Raw genomic sequence first — 15,973 nt, 5'->3', positions numbered from 1 at the left:
GGATGCATGTGGGAGTTGCGGACCCCCGTCTTGGCAGGCACGCATCTCCAACTTTTGTACTATTGCGAGTCGACTACCAATATCAGCCTCCATGTCTATCCCGTTGCGTCGCGCAGTATTATCCGCGTTTTCCAAGGAGAGTGCGACATGCTGCTCCTGTAAATATGTTTCTCGTCCGAGACAGTGGCGCATGCAAGAGCAGGTGCGATGCTTGAGCACCACCCCAAATCTACAATCAGGCCACTCGTACGTCGCCTTCACTATCCAATGGCACATGGCTAACATACCACAGCAAGTGGTCTTCCATCAAACATGACAAAGCCAAAAATGACGCTGGCAAATCCAAGCAACGGTCTATTATGACCCGCGACATTACCAACGCCGTCAAGCTCGGTGGCCCCAATCCCGACATGAACCCCCGCCTTTCCCTCGCAATCTCGACCGCGAAGAAGTCTGCAGTGCCGAAAGCCTCCATCGAAGCCGCCGTAGCCCGCGGACAAGGACTGTCCGCATCGGGTGCCGCCCTTGAATCACTTTTGCTCGAAGCCATCCTGCCACCCTCGGTCGCCACAATAATAGAATGTCAAACGGACAATAAGTTGCGCACTCTAGCCGACCTTCGGCTACTCATAAAAGAGGCAGGCGGCAGCGTCTCCACTGTAGCTTTCATGTTTGAAAAGAAGGGACGGATAATAATACGGAAGAAAGATGGCGTAGGTGTAGACGAGGTCCTAGAGCCAGCCCTTGAAGCCGGCGTGCTAGATGTAGACGAAGACGCCGAGGGACGAGTCGTGTTATACACCGAGCCTGCATTGACGAACAAGACGGCGGAGAGACTGGCGAAGGAGCTAGATGTAGAAATTGAGGAGAGCGAGATCATCTACGATCCTAACGAGGATACCAAGGTGCCTCTAGAGGATGAGGGCGCGGCTAAAGAGTTGGGCAGCTTCTTGGATGAGCTACAGGAGGTGCAGGGTGTACAAGGGGTGTATATGAACTGGACCAAGGGAAGCATAGGAGATGATGTCTGGGAGGACATCAGAGGCAAGGTCACTGCGTGATCTGTCTCTGACTCCCCAGCCGGATGTACATTTTATAGTATACAGTATTGTACAATAACGCCGATAGTGGCGCAGAACGAGCTGCTTCTTCGCGCTTGGTATCTCTCAGCAAATATCCACCACCTCAGCTCGTGACTTCTCGTTCGCTCGTATCCGTGGCTCGGTGCCTGTCATAGGGTGTTGTTCGTGTGCATCCAGCATGCTGTCCCGACATCTCTACTCCTCCTCCCTGCTGGTGCCCAGTTCCCTCAACCTCTCTTGCTCCTCCCTCCTCCTCTTGTTCTCCAGATTCCTCTGCTTCAACCTCTCCAATTCCTTTGCAATCTCGTCTCTGTCGTACGGGATCTTGTGCGTTTGGCCTGGCTTGGGCCAGAAATCGGGAACGGTGAATCTGCCGTCGAGGTTCGTGCCAAAGTAGTACATGGTGCTGATTGGGAAGAGAATGTACATCCCGAACTGAAAGGTCTGGTCAGTGTATGTTCAAGAGTGTTAGGCTCGATTTGGTTGGAGTGCAGGTGGAGTGCAAGTGGAATTATTGGTGTAGTCGCTTTTGACAGAAACGCGCGATGCGCTGTAGGGATGCTATCTACGTACCTTGAACACTTCGAGGTTGGGACCACCCATCTTTGCGGTATGTCGTCGACGTCGTGTGGTATTTGCGGCGCACTCCGGAGACTTTCGCGCTTGAGTGGAGTGATGATGGAGTCGAAGTTTCGCTGATCTGATCGGTGATGGTTCGGCGATAAGAGGCTAGATCTAATCTTCAGCCTTACCTCCGCGCGTTTCCCCACTTCCAAGCTGGGGAAGCCGTGACCTTCACATGTGCCTGCAACTTGGAACCTTGGATATACATCGAATTGGTTTAGTTTCGATATACTCACCCTTTCAATTCGCTTCGCAAGGTTTTGAAGCAGTAATTAGTATCCGCTACACCCTACATCCCTTTGCTGTCGCGCTCGGTTGTCTCAACAATGCCCATCCCGTCTCCGCATTCTAGCCTCGGCTCACTGACATCCCAACTAAGAATCTCCAAGCATTCCAACCAACATAACCAACGTCTCACCCAAGACCACATCCAGCTTAAACACCATAATTAACTCCCCACTCCTCAACTCCTCAACGTTCTCCCCACCACGCAATCCCACCCAACATGTCCTCCTCAGACCCCATTATTACAACCTACTCCGGCAAAACCGCCATAATAACCCTCAACGTACCCAAAAAACTAAACGCCCTCGACTCCGACACCTACTACCTCCTCGCGCGCGCCATGAACGAAGTCGCCACCCGCTCCGACATCTACATCACCATCCTCACAGGCCGGGGCCGTTTCTTCAGCGCAGGCGCAGACGTAACCTTTGGCTCCACCACCGACAGCAGCGCCATCGACGAGCGGCACCAGTACCTAAAGTCCTTCGTATCCAACAACCTGCACATCACACATGCGTTTTACACGCATCCCAAGATACTCATTACGGCGCTGAATGGGCCGGCGGTGGGACTGTCGGCGGCGCTGATTGCGTTTAGCGATTTCGTGTATGCGGCGCCGCATGCGTTTTTGCTTACGCCGTTTAGCTCGCTGGGGCTTGTTGCGGAGGGGAATGCGAGTATTGGGTTTGTGAGGAGGTTGGGTATTGCGAAGGCGAATGAGGCGCTTATTATGTCGAAACGGATTACGTGCGATGAGTTGGTGGCAACGGGCTTCGTTAACAAGGTCATCAATGCTGGGGTTGATGTCAAGGATGAGAGCTATAGTGACAAATTTCTGGGCGAGGTCAGGAAGGAAGTTGAGGAGAGACTGGGTGATCATCTCAACAGCGAGAGTTTGGTGCTTATCAAGGAGTTGATTCAGAAGCCGTATAGGGAGGCGTTGGATCGGCAGGGCGTGGAGGAGGTGATGGGGGGATTGCAGAGGTTTTTGAAGGGCGTGCCGCAGAAGGAGTTTGCGAGGTTGGCCAGTGGAGAGAAGAAGCATAAGTTGTAGGGTTGGTGAGGCAGTGTTGGTAAAAAAAAAAGGGAGATCTACAGAGCGCACTTATCACGAAATAATGTTTGGTAGTAGTAGAAAAGTGGAACGATGAAGGCGTCTGCCACATTTGCCATGGGTTCCGGCATCCACTTGTGGGAGCCATATGGGAATGTGGAAGACGCCTTTCTTGTTATGCTACAGTCTCTAGCCTAATGACACACCCTCCGTAGCCAGCAGCTCTCCACCCAGTGCATCCCCTTGAGTAGGACTCGCAACATCCACAACCGGTCTACTCGCCGTCGTCGTGCCATCCGCCAAATTCTCCAGTGGACTCGGTCGATGCGGCGGGGGTCTGTTTCTCTTCTCCTCCTGTAGCTGGTGCTGCACATAGCTCGTATAGCGTAGCGCAACGAAGAGCATAAACGCACTGACACCGACTGTGATGGCTGCGCGGCGTGTGAGCACCCAGCGGACGCCTTCGACCTCGGATCGCGCGTCTGAGTTGAGCGCAACAGTGATTTTATAGTTGAGTTCTTGGATCTAGAGAACGTTACTATTAGTAGGTTGCGCCGAAGAGAAAATGGGAGGAACATACCTTGGTCTCCATAACCCTCTGTTCCTGCCTTACAGCCATCTTCCTGTCGTCGAAAAGCCCCTTAAGCTCGTCTCTGAGATGTGTCGTCTCTTGTCCTAGTCTCTGCCCCAGGATATCGACCTCGTGTTGCAATTGCCCTCTTTCCGTGCGCATCCTCTCCATCTCGCCTTTCTTCGCGTTGCCTATCTCCGTCTTCAGTTCGCTACACGCGGCTCGGAAGAGGTATGTTTCATTTTCCACGTTACTCTTGCTGACGAGCTCCTTACGCGCCAACTCCATGTTGTCCAAAAGGGTTTGTCGCACGGCTTTCATTATGGTGATGGATTGCTCGGGGGTGTATGAGGACTGCGAGAGCTTGCGCACGAGGCCGTAGGTATCGAAGTGGTGGACATATGGCGGTGTCTTCAGGTGCGGTGCCTTGTGCGACTCTTCTTCAGCGGCGGTGGGGATGTGCAGGACGCTGTCGACGGGTTTTGTATCGCTCTTCTTGGGAGGATCCGGTGCCGGCGTTGTCGGCGGGGTGGGTTCTTCTGTTGCGCTTGCTTGAGTAGGCGTGTTTGGACTCGTTGTTGCTGTTGGCGCATCTTCCTCTACTTCTTCGTGTTCGTGAACGGGGTCTTGCGGGGGTTTCTCATTGGACACAGGCTCCTTTTCTTGAGGCTCTTTTGGGGGCTCTTGGTCCAATGCCGGAGCTGCATGCTCATATGCTTTTCCATATCGCTGTGTGCTCGGTGGCTCCGATCGGCGGGGCGAAGTTGTGAGATGACGTGCTTGTCGCGTGCGGGAGACCGATGGCGATGCACGTTCTTTCGTTATCGACGCGCCTACTCGTGACGATTTGGTTGGCTGAAAGAGCATAGGCCATAGGAACGGCAATCTTGGAGCAGCCATGTTGTCGTGTCGTGAAAGTTGCGAAGTTCGAGCTCGAGGTGGAATCCTCAGATGCGACTTCGGGTATTATAGGCCTTGGCGGGGGATCTGCCATCCTGAAGTGGATATCCATGCCGAAGCACCACATTTCGACATCGGAGGAAAGGCATGATCTCAAACTTGTTCTGTCATGAAAATCTGCACGATGCTGCTGTTACCGCAAGTGTGTATAATGCAATCTTTGAGGTATTCTACAAACACGTAACTCATGATCTTAATTTCTGTAACTCATTACCGAAACATCGGTCGTCTTTCGTCATATACAATATAGTAAAAGCAAACAGAACTTTTTGACTTTGGCCTTCGCTTCACCAGCAACTCCACGCAATGCTAGTACTCAATCTCCTTGTCATGATACCGAAAAATCAGCAAACTTTTGTGAGGTCATGAAACCTCTGGGTATATGTATATGTGTAAGACTTGTCGCAACACCGAAAACAAACAACTTTTGGTCTACAGTATCAAACGTCGTGCGAAGAGCTGCTGATGGAACTGCGACTAGTCCCATCGGTGATATGCGTTGCGATACTCATGCGCTGAAATGGCGAGATTTGGTTTTGTTCGCGAGACGGCGGACTTGACAGCCCCTGACTGCCTGCAGGCGACGAAGGTGGTGGGTGGCTTGGTAGAGCATCATTCGCGCCATAGCGTTCTCGGAGACGCTTGATTTCGCGAAGTCGGTTACGCCAGGACGATATGGAATCGCCACCCTCGCGGATGTACCAAACGCTGGCAAACACAACGGCGTTGATAGCCATGAGGCGGCAGTAGTCTGCCAGGTACTTTCCGCAAAGAATCTTGGTCTCGACGGCAGGGGATATGTCGGGGAACCCTGGCTTTGAGATGGTCTGGATCTTGTAGTAACGATTCCTGCCGTCGGGATCTGCGTCCAATCGACGGTCGACAAAGCTGGCCCTTGACTCTGGAGAAATGACAATATGTACATAATTGAAGGCCGACGGGAACGTGTCGAAGTTGTAAGGTAAGCCAGAGTCGTTGAAAATAATGTTGACAAAGTCGTTGCCGATGTGTCGCTTTTTGTTTGGATACGTCATGTCGTCGTCGGGGTTGGTTGGCATCATTGTAGGAATGTGGAAGACAAGCTCCATGCAGCGGTCCCGCCAAGCATAGGTGAACTCGCCATCCCTGTCTTCGTGTGTGTCGAGACCACCCGTATTGAACTTCGCCCCCTTCAGACGGCATAATGTACCTAGGTCACTAAGGAAAGCAGTATATGCTGGGGATCCCATATCGTTCATAAAAATGTCTCTCTCGTTCGTCTGGCCCTCGCCGATGTAGATGACACCTATTTTGTAGTTATCTACCGTTGCGATACGGTCGAATACAGTAATGGCACGGCGTGTCGGCTCGTCATCGGGTAAGGGAATGGGTGGATTGCTCAGGTCGAGTGGGGCGTAGAATGACTGGAAAATGTCGTCTGGCAGAATGCCGACATATGTGTTGGAATAGAATGCTTGGGAAGCGAGGCCGATAGTGATCGGAACTTGATGTCGTGGTGGCGACGTGATCAAGGGCCGTACTTTGATAAAGCGGGTACCGCACTGCCAGAAGTTAGTAGATGTACTGACAATACACAAGCCGGAAGACTTACTGGCCGACGTGTTGTAACAACAGAGGCACCGGTTCTTGCAGCGGTCTCTATTGTCACAAGAGCATTACCAACGATCCACGTCTTCTTCCAGACTTCTCCATCGCCGGGCTTGAAGGAGCTTTCCTCGCGTGTTGTTTCATCGCGATCTGTATAGGCTACCATGTTCATAATGTCTAGAATGACCTGTCCTTGCTCCTCCATGATTTGCCGTCCGGAGCTATCGGTATAGTGTAGATTCTTTGTGATCCATGGTATCTGCTTTGGGCGGTCCTCCATCTTCAACGCCATGAACCAAAATGTGATGACGTGATACGCTAGGGAATACAGATACTGGGGGAGGTCGTCCTCGACGCTTCTTGGCTTGCTGGTCCCAGGATCGGGCGATGCCGCAAAGTCTCTTGATGCGCCGCTGTGTCGCAATGTCCGATGTCCGCTTTGTAGCGAATGCCCGTTCGCTGTCCGGTCACGCTGGTCGCGTATGTGTTGTAGGTACCGGAAGCATACACCGAACACTAGCTTGAATTCGTCTTCGCGGAAGTTCTTGAACAGTTCTGGAAGTCGAGCCAAGGAGGTGAGGAATTCCAATATGTGTATCGCTGTAGCTGGTTTCGTGATGATTTGCGACATCTTCTGGACGATGCTATCGAGTGACTTGCTGACCGACAGTGGTATTTCGAAACAACAGACTGAAAGTGCGTGGATGCACCATTTTGAGGTTCTGTCCCACTGCACGATCCCTTGTAGGAAGGCCTTCACAAGATCATCTTCCTCGCTCTTCTCGAAGTACTCGTGGTAGCTGATGATGATTGTCAATATATGGAAAAGGCAGACGGCAACATCAGCCTTTTTCAGGAGCGTGTGCGGCGGAGGTTCGTGGAAGCTCGCATTCCGTACTTGTTCGCAGAGAACGTTTCGTAGCATTTTGAGCTGGGCAACACAGCTGCGGACCAACGCCTGGTTGGAGAGCTGAGGCCCAAGATGAACGAGTACGTAGCTGTAGATCTCCCAATCGGGTGGTCTCTGTAAGAGTGAGATGATCAACTCCAGCCACAATGTGATTTCCATGTCTAGGATATCGTCGCTGAGAGGGTATTTCTCCGCATCGATGTGGGAGAAGACGACGCGACTGGAGTCAGATGGCGGTTCCTCGGGAAGCCCTTTGGGGCCAGGGTACATCCACAAAGGAGGTATCGGCTTTGACACACGGCCCGCGGGGGCGTTGGAGCGGCCAGTGTGGCGATTGAGAGAAGAACGGGGACTTGAACCAGAGGTTTTGCGTTGGTCCCGCCACGAAGGATTGTCTTCTGATCTGTTGTGATCAGATGTCGGGCCGTCTTCGAACTTTTCTGGCGCAATAGCTGTTTCCTCTGTGCGGCAGAGCTCTGCGGCAATCCGCTGACCTTCCGATGAAGAGCTGACTATCAAAGCATGGCGAGCGTCGGCGCGCAAACGGAAGAGTAACTTGAGAGCTGTAAGGCGTGCATCATGTGCGTATGCATCTCTTCCAGCGATCTGTCTTAGGAGCTCATAAAGGATGCGTGTCTTTTGGGCCGAATGTGTCACGCTCCGAGTGAAAAGCCGTACATAGGCGGTGGAGACGACATTGCAAGGGGAGCATCCATCTTCTTTGAAAAGAAATTGGTGGGACTGCCATGACGGTAGCGAAGGGGAAGATGCACTCCTTGGGCGGTCCAGACGCCGCTGTAAGACTTGAACAATCTCGAAGAACCGGGCGGTTGATTCTCGATCAGCTACGTAGACCGCGAAATCTACTAGTTCCTGCAGAACTTCAATGTCATCTTCCATTTCAATCCGGTCCAGAAGGAGATCTTCTGACTGCGATACTATCTCGCTGGAACACAGCATCTCGACAGCCTGGTTAGTTTCCCGTAATGATCGGAGCACAAGCAGTCGGAGCGAGCGTGGGCGTGTGGTGTCGTTGAAGATGCCAGCGACCAGTCGATGGCAGAGGTCAAACCAGCCGGCGTGGGAAGGATTGAGGTAGCGTCCGTTTACAAAGTACTCTATCACTCGCTCCACGGTCGCGTCGCTTACACGATGTGAAAGGTGCAAGAAAAGCTCCATGACACTCTCGCGTTGAATAAAGTCAAGCGCGTCGCTAATGTGATCTAGTTTGACCAGCACCTGGTAGATGCCGTCCTCTGGATCACGTCGGAAGAACTCCCGGTGAGTTGTTGCGTCTCTTTCATGGGACCCGAGGACATCATTGGCATGCTCTGCTCCGCCTTGAATTCGTCAGTAAGGGGAACCCTGTGGTTGAGTGTACACGTACCAGCATTGGACAGATTGTCTGCATGAGGTGATATTTGTCTTTCAAGGGCGTCCTTCTTTGCAGCGCTTGCATGGTCTGTTGATCTGGATACTCTAGCGCTAACACGCTCGTCGTCACGCTCGGCGCACACACGTATGACTTGTAGCATGTCCCCCAAGTCGCTTTCAGCAAGCAAGAGATCCCTCATGCCTTCTTGGGCTAGAACCGCATCTATCAGACTTATGATTATCTGCTCTTGGTCGGTGCCTGGTGTCTTGATTGAAGCTTTTAGGGCTGGGAAGAGCAAGGACATGGGGACCTTGGGCAGCTCGTTGCGACCATCTTCCAAAAGCAGAAGGCGCAACACCAAAGTCGTGCCCCTGTACATGCTGTCGAGCTTCTTCTTAAGACTCTCGTTTTCCAAAGTCTCCCGGGATGGGCCGTCCAAGAGCAGATGCAGCAATTCAGAGATGGCAGCTTGTCCGACATGGGACTTGAAAAGGTTGCTCAGCGTGTTCCAGGCTTGATCCTGGAGATCGGTGATCCTCTTATGGATTTCACACAGAACTTCGAGACAGGGTCGCAGCGATTGCTTGGGGATATGCACATAGGTGATGATTGTATCGAACAGCTTGACGCCACATTCCACATCGGGGCGATGAGTGGTGGCCCTGCAGATGGAGACGGTCCGTCGAACCAGGAGGTCCAGATCGTCGTCGGTGAAGACTTTGGCATTGAACTTGCAAATATCCGTGGCGAATTGGAAGGCGCGGAACATGTTGGCTACTTCTGGAGGAGGATTGGCAGCACTTCTCTTGCCGTTGGATTTGCCCCTCAGACCTCGGAAAGCATCGCAACTGGCTTGGAAACAGCTGTCCAGGGATGTCAGGATGAAAGAGACCATGCCCGACTCGCAAGAATCAATATTGCGCCCATCGTTGGTGAGGGTGGCGATGACGTCGAGTCTTCTGTCGAAGTAGCGATCGTTCTTGCGCAGACAGGCGGCGTCGAAGAAGAGAGTGCGCTCGATGCTGGCCAGGTCGGAAAGCGATGCGCAGCTCTTGAGAAGCTTGTACCCCGCCTCTGCGACATCGTCTGGCTGCTCGGGAAGGAGCAAGTCACTTGCGACCGACCACAACGCCAGTATGTTCTGCACCGGATACGCCTCGAGAATGTCGCATATCTTGTCCACGGCCACGACGCGCTCGGAAAATGGGCGATTGCGCTGCAACTGGTCGATCAGGTCATGCAGCTCGGGGGGACCGCCCGTTACAGGCTTGCCCGTCCGCTGGCCTGTGACCTGGCTGATGCGCTGGAGGGTACCATCGGCTGAGTGCGGGCTAGGGATGGAGCCGGGACGGATGGTGCCCAGCGAAGGTGTGCGCGCAGGCGTGCTGGTGGCGGACGAGACTGAGGGCGGCGGCGTCGGGCTCTTCAGACGGCCGCCGGTCAAAGAGCGGAAGGCCGTGAAGAGCGCCTGGGTGGAGGAGCGGCGGTCGGGCGTGTGGGGGACATGGTCGGCCGGCGGAGACATGCGTCGGTTGAGGCGGCGCAGATGGGGTTTGCCTGGTGGAGAGTGCAAAGGCTCGACGACTACGGCGGAGAGGGCCCAAGAGGAGATCTAATCGAGTGACGCAGGCGCATCGAGTCTATCACGGGTGCTGGGCGGCGGAGAGGCGGGGCGGCTGGGGGAGCCCATCTGGGGGTGGAGGAGGAAAGGAAGGGGTCACGCCTGGCGGGAAGGCAGCGTCGTAGCGGACTCGAGCTTGCTAGACAGCAGCACGGCATCCAGAAATCGCGAGCAGTCGTCGCCGGGCAGGGCTGGGGTCATGGACCTGATCCCTGCACTCGTTCGACAGGCCCTAGCGCCCCAAGTGGGACACCCCAAACAGCAACCATCGGCCAAACAGTCGAGCTCTCTGTCCACCAGCCACCCGTCCACTCTATTTGCACCTCTACGTCCCTCACCATGGCTGCTGACATCGCTACCCTCTCGCAGCTGCTCCAGGCGTCGCTCGACCCGCGGCAGAACAAGCAAGGTGCGTAGCAGTGTTTCCCGCAGTGCTCATGTGGTGTAGCCTGCATTTCTGGGAAGAGAATGCGCGTACGCAGGATAGAGAAAGACTAGCCTCTGTATACCTCAGTATATGCGCATTCGTCTTGGATCCAGGCTAGCATCCTGCCCCTCCATCCCCCACACCACGCAGCATGCAATGCTAACTTTTCACAGCGGAGGCCGCAATCTCCCAAGAGCAGACCAAGCCCGGCTTCTCCCTCTCTCTCCTCCAGATCGTCGCCTCGGACGCGAATCCCCAGACGACCCGACTGTCGGCCGCCCTCTACTTCAAAAACTTCGTCAAGCGGAATTGGGTCGACGAAGATGGCAACTACAAGCTGCCCGAGGCCGAAGTCGTGGCCATCAAGAGAGAGCTCATTGGCCTCATGGTATCCGTACCTGCCAGTCTGCAAGCACAGCTCGGCGAGGCCATTAGCGCCATTGCCGACAGCGACTTCTGGGAGCGATGGGACACCCTAGTCGACGACCTCGTCTCGCGCCTCACTCCCGACAACACGATCGTCAACAACGGCGTACTGCAAGTCGCACACTCCATCTTCAAGCGCTGGCGGCCGCTGTTCCGCTCCGACGACCTCTTCACCGAGATCAACCACGTCCTGTCCAAATTCGGCACTCCTTTCCTCCAGCTGCTCGAGAACACCGACGCCCTCATCACAAACTCCCAAGGCAACCCCGAGGTCCTCAAGAGCGCCTTCACAACGCTAGATCTCCTGGTCAAGCTGTTCTACGATCTTTCTTGCCAGGATCTGCCCCCTGTCTTCGAAGACCACATCGGAATCATCTCAGGCCTTCTCCACAAGTACCTCGTCTTCGACAACCCCGCCCTACACACCGATGATGACACAGAGTCGGGGCCGCAAGAGTACGTGCGCGCGGGCATCTTCGAGGTGCTCATGCTCTACATTCAGAAGTACGAGGACGCGTTTGGGTCGCACCTGGGTCCCTTCATCGAGAGCACCTGGAGTTTCCTCATGTCCGTTGGCCTCGAGACGAAGTACGACATCGTGGTCAGCAAGGCGCTACAGTTCCTCACCGCCGTCGCATCCACACAACACGCCGAAGCCTTCAACAACGAGTCTGTCCTAGTCCAGATCATCGAGAAGGTCATTCTGCCAAATCTTACTCTGCGAGAGTCTGATGTGGAACTGTTCGAAGATGAGCCGATTGAGTTTATCAGGAGAGATCTGGAGGGATCCGACAACGATACGCGTCGACGTGCTGCCACTAATTTCCTCCGTAAACTCATGGACCGCTTCGAAGGACTTGTCACGACTACTTCCCAGAAGTACATCGACGCCTATCTCCAGAATTATGCGGCCGACCCCCAAAATAACTGGAAGTCAAAGGATACCGCAGTCTACCTCTTCACCGCCATTGCTGCCAAGGGAACCGCCACCGCTGGCCAAGGTATCATGAGCGTCAACGAGAACGTCAATATATTCGAGTTCTTCCAGACACATGTCGCAGCTGACCTTCAGGCTCAAAACGTATCGCCTATACTGAAGGTTGATGCTATCAAATTCCTGTACGTCTTCCGCAGCCTGCTATCACCAGACCTTTGGCGCGCTGCTTTTCCCCTGCTCGTCAATCAGTTGGGCAACGACAATTACGTCATCCACACATACGCTGCCATCGCTGTCGAGCGTGCTCTGTACATGACAGACGACAAACGGCAGCCCATAATACCCAAGTCAGACGTTGTTGGCTCATCGAAAGACTTATTGACGCACTTGTTCAAGCTTATCACAATGAGCTCTGCCCCGGAAAAGATTCAGGAAAACGAGTTCTTGATGAAGTGCGTTATGCGCGTACTTATTTTCATACGCGATGATGTCCTGCCCATATGCGAGTCGATTCTTCAAAGCTTCATCAACATCGTCAAGGTCATCAGGCACAACCCTAGCAACCCCCGCTTCCAGTACTACATGTTCGAAGGTATAGGGGCACTTGTCCGCTTCTGTGCCCCAAAGAATCCTCAGTTCTTCGAGGAAAAGCTTTATGAGCCCTTTGCAACCTGCTTGCAGAACAACGTTGAGGAATTCTCTCCGTATATATTCCAAATCTTCGCCGCGCTACTAGAAGCAAACCCTTCAGACCAACTGAGCGAATACTACAGGGGTGTATTTGGCATCATTCTCAAGGGTGCGGTCTGGGAGCAGCGTGGTAACGTCCCTGCGTTAGCCCGACTGTTGAGTGCAATGGTTGCTCGCGACGCACAAAACATCGTGGCAAGCAGCCAATTGGAGCCTATTCTAGGTATCTTCCAGAAGCTGGTCACTAGCAAGGCTCACGAGACATACTCGTTCGAGCTGATTGAAGCTGTCGTTGCGCACATCCCAGCGGATGCGCTACAACCCTACTTTGTCACCATCCTCCAGCTGATGCTTACAAGACTGTCGAACATGAAGACAGAGAACTTCCAGCAGCGCTTCATTGCGTTCTACCACTTCGTTTCAGCGCGACTGGACAAGGGACTTGGTGCCGACTTCTTCATCAAGGAGTCTGATAAGGTTCAGGAAGAGTAAGTCAATTAGTTCCGAGATGTGGAGCGTCAATTGCTAACTTCACGACAGCATCTTCAAGCCTATTTACTTGACTGTCATTCTTCCCGACACCCAGAAGCTTGCCCGCCCAACCGACCGCAAGACTGCAGTTGTGTCGTTCACCAAGTCTCTGGGCGATGCGGAAGCCTTCGTTAGCCGTTACCCCAAGGGTTGGGCCCTTACCACACAGCGCTTGATCGAGCTACTGGTCAACCCGCCTATGCCCACCTCCGCAGATGACATCATCCCCGATGCCGATGTCGACGAGCTCGGTTTCGGTGTCGGCTTCACCCAGCTGAACACCTGCAAAAAGGCTCCACGTGATCCCTTCCCGGACATCACCGATGTGAAGGCATGGGTAGCTGAATATCTGAAAGATGCGGATGCACGTCACGGCGGCCGTATCGTCAAGATTGTGCAAGAACGTTTGGACGATGTTTCGAAGCAAGCTTTGGCTGCTTACTTGAGCTAGAGCAACGGGCATTTTTAAGAGGCGCTCTAGAAGATATGAGAGGGCAGGTGTGCATGATAGCATGTGGGGTTAGGCGCAGGTAGAATAGTGGAGCCGGCTTTCTAGGATTTAGGACATGATACCAGGTAGAGAAAAAGTGGTGGATATTTTCCCATGAAGGAACAAACAAAGCTGAATACATTTCGCAATCGCACAGCATGTGCACAACCAAATCACGCGTCTTGCACCTCATAGCTAACCTTGGTAATCCCCTTCTGCCTCTTAATATTCCTCACAACAACCCTCCCACACTCCTTCAGCTTCTGCACATGCGTCCCGCCACACGGATAACTCCCCTCTTCCCCTATCTCCACAACCCTAACGCCATCCTCTTCATCTCCTTTCAGCGTATCCATAACCCCAGTGCACTCCTTCTTCGCCTTTTCCTCGTCCCAGAAATGGATTTTGACGTCCATGTCCGCGGCTACCATCTCGTCCACTATTGCTTGGATTGCAGCTTTCTTGTCTCCCGGGATGAGGCCTGAGAACTCTACAAATGCGGCACCGGGGTAGTGCGACGCTTTTCCGTCGACGACGTCGGGAGCAATTGAGCCTGTGGTTTTTAGATGGGCGACGGCGAGACCGATGACGTGGCCGGCGGTGTGGATGCGGGAGTGTAGGTGCCGTTTCGAAGTGTCGATCTTCTGTTCTGTTTCTGCTTCTCCGTTTGCATCGAATTTCTTGTCAGAGGGAGAGAAGACGCCCATGTGCAGGATCGCGGGATCGACTTTGCGGACTTGGTGCACGTGGAATGTTGTGCTGCCCGTGGAGATGGTGCCAGTGTCGGAAGGTTGGCCGCCGCCTTGAGCGTGGAAGATGGTTGAGGGGGTGGTTAGGACAAAGGGTTCGGTTTCTGGTGGTGGTCTGAATAGAGATTGGGTATCTGCGGGTAGGGATGACAGGGCGTGGATGGAGGTTATGGCGGAGGTATGGGTGTGTTTTTGGCCGTCTTTCTGGTAGAGGGGGTCTGTTCTTTGGGATAGAGGGTCTTCCATTGTGGTGATTGGCCGAGAGGTATCAGAGATGAAATTCGTAGTGGTTCTATCGTAGGTGCGGCGGGCTGATGATGCCTGTTTCGGTGTTTGTGTTGCAGTGCCGCGGAAGAGGATTGCGCACGCTGGATCCTTGGAAAGTCGACAGTACATGCGACGTTTTATGCTCGCCTGCTGCGACGGATGTTGAATTGAGTCACTTGAAATTATGGAGGGCCTAACAGCCAATAGAATGTTCCTGATACTTTGGAAGCGTAAAGTACGGGTCAGAACTACGCCCTTGAGGTCTACATGCGCTTTACCGCTTTAGGCAGGTACCAATTCCTGTCCTGACGTCTTCTCTTTTTGTACCTGAAACAAGAACGTAGCATATGGATGTAACCATTCAAATTGCAGAGACTCATGAATTATTGTATTACATCCTCAATCGCCGCAGTGAGAGGGGGTAGCGACAAAAGGTGCTGCGTTGATGATACCGTTACCAAGACCTGTTCATCTTCCGACTTCGGAATCTTTTCGTCCACAGAACTCTGCGTCCTCAAGCGTCTTGATAGTCATAAATCACGTTCCACCATTGGTTTTCAGCAATCAGACCATCCAAAGCAAATATGGCCCCCCATGGGAAGACGCGCCGTATGCCCGCTTCTTCACAATGCTGCTGCAGGATATCTTGCAAGTCGAGCTTCGCACCCCACTTCCGCGCCATCACTCCGATAGCCAATGGCTTCATGACTATGGTGGCCTCAAAAGTCCGGTTGTCGTTTGCGCTGCCGGACAGACTCGTGTAAGGGCTCAAGAAGTCGATCGAGGTGTATGGGAAGAAGGAGCACTCTTCCCAGGCTTTCGTCAATAGCCCTCTTGAAGTTTTCGCTAGTCGGTCTATCGTAACTGTCTCTTTATTCCAGTGGGCGTTTGTACGAAACTGATAGGTCGAGCGGCTACGGCCAGTGGTTGTTGGGGTGACTAGTTTGCTCCGCATCGAGTCGCCTGGTCCGCCGTACTCATCGCATTCTGAGTGCACCGACACAAGAATTCTTTTGTCAGCGAAGAGCCTCTCGATGAAAGCATCAACACAGTCGATGGAGATTTTTCGATGCAATGTCGGTAGCATGAAGTGCACATAGGGGCGTTGCCGCTTCTGGTACCAGCCCTTGCCGGCAATGAAGGTGCTGGACTTCTCGAAAGGTTGAGAGCCGCATGTAAGAATGCCGTACTCATGTAGTTCGATTAGTCCATGTAAGATCGGTGCAGTCTCTTCGTCGAGAGGACCAAGATGGCCTGGATTGACGTCAATCTTCCCATGAAGAAAGCTCAGGTTCCTGAAGTTGGTATTTGGCGTCAGTGTACGTCTCACATGCAGCTTCTGCAGCATTACTCACAGACATAAGAGAGATTCCCAATCCGGAGCAGA

The 15,973-nt window shown here is 53.3% G+C and overlaps 7 protein-coding genes across 7 annotated transcripts; 3 read left to right on the top strand and 4 right to left on the bottom strand.

Moving 5' to 3' along the window:
• Nucleotides 1-91: 91 nt before the first annotated feature.
• On the top strand, nucleotides 92-1,061 carry J4E93_003946 (uncharacterized protein; the record flags this gene model as incomplete). Its single annotated transcript, XM_049341876.1, has 2 exons — nucleotides 92-246; nucleotides 293-1,061. 2 exons carry the CDS (start codon nucleotides 92-94, stop codon nucleotides 1,059-1,061), a joined length of 924 nt encoding a protein of 307 aa, XP_049201381.1.
• Nucleotides 1,062-1,277: 216 nt separating this feature from the next.
• Nucleotides 1,278-1,685, bottom strand: J4E93_003945 (uncharacterized protein; the record flags this gene model as incomplete). The annotated part of the gene is made up of 2 exons (XM_049341875.1): nucleotides 1,278-1,517; nucleotides 1,656-1,685. 2 exons carry the CDS (start codon nucleotides 1,683-1,685, stop codon nucleotides 1,278-1,280), a joined length of 270 nt encoding a protein of 89 aa, XP_049201380.1.
• Nucleotides 1,686-2,211: 526 nt separating this feature from the next.
• On the top strand, nucleotides 2,212-3,045 carry J4E93_003944 (uncharacterized protein; the record flags this gene model as incomplete). The annotated part of the gene is made up of 1 exon (XM_049341874.1): nucleotides 2,212-3,045. One exon carries the CDS (start codon nucleotides 2,212-2,214, stop codon nucleotides 3,043-3,045), a length of 834 nt encoding a protein of 277 aa, XP_049201379.1.
• A 189-nt stretch (nucleotides 3,046-3,234) lies between these two features.
• On the bottom strand, nucleotides 3,235-4,516 carry J4E93_003943 (uncharacterized protein; the record flags this gene model as incomplete). The annotated part of the gene is made up of 2 exons (XM_049341873.1): nucleotides 3,235-3,570; nucleotides 3,626-4,516. The coding sequence occupies 2 exons, from the start codon at nucleotides 4,514-4,516 to the stop codon at nucleotides 3,235-3,237; spliced, it is 1,227 nt and encodes a 408-aa protein (XP_049201378.1).
• A 500-nt stretch (nucleotides 4,517-5,016) lies between these two features.
• Nucleotides 5,017-9,973, bottom strand: J4E93_003942 (uncharacterized protein; the record flags this gene model as incomplete). The annotated part of the gene is made up of 3 exons (XM_049341872.1): nucleotides 5,017-6,117; nucleotides 6,168-8,413; nucleotides 8,461-9,973. The coding sequence occupies 3 exons, from the start codon at nucleotides 9,971-9,973 to the stop codon at nucleotides 5,017-5,019; spliced, it is 4,860 nt and encodes a 1,619-aa protein (XP_049201377.1).
• Nucleotides 9,974-10,408: 435 nt separating this feature from the next.
• Nucleotides 10,409-13,531, top strand: J4E93_003941 (uncharacterized protein; the record flags this gene model as incomplete). The annotated part of the gene is made up of 3 exons (XM_049341871.1): nucleotides 10,409-10,478; nucleotides 10,670-13,037; nucleotides 13,090-13,531. 3 exons carry the CDS (start codon nucleotides 10,409-10,411, stop codon nucleotides 13,529-13,531), a joined length of 2,880 nt encoding a protein of 959 aa, XP_049201376.1.
• A 212-nt stretch (nucleotides 13,532-13,743) lies between these two features.
• Nucleotides 13,744-14,565, bottom strand: J4E93_003940 (uncharacterized protein; the record flags this gene model as incomplete). The annotated part of the gene is made up of 1 exon (XM_049341870.1): nucleotides 13,744-14,565. One exon carries the CDS (start codon nucleotides 14,563-14,565, stop codon nucleotides 13,744-13,746), a length of 822 nt encoding a protein of 273 aa, XP_049201375.1.
• Nucleotides 14,566-15,973: the final 1,408 nt, after the last annotated feature.

Source organism: Alternaria ventricosa (genome assembly GCF_023758065.1).
Source record: "Alternaria ventricosa strain BMP 2768 chromosome Unknown scaffold_5, whole genome shotgun sequence".
NCBI lineage: Eukaryota > Fungi > Ascomycota > Dothideomycetes > Pleosporales > Pleosporaceae > Alternaria > Alternaria ventricosa.
This window is presented reverse-complemented; position numbering and strand designations above follow the sequence as displayed.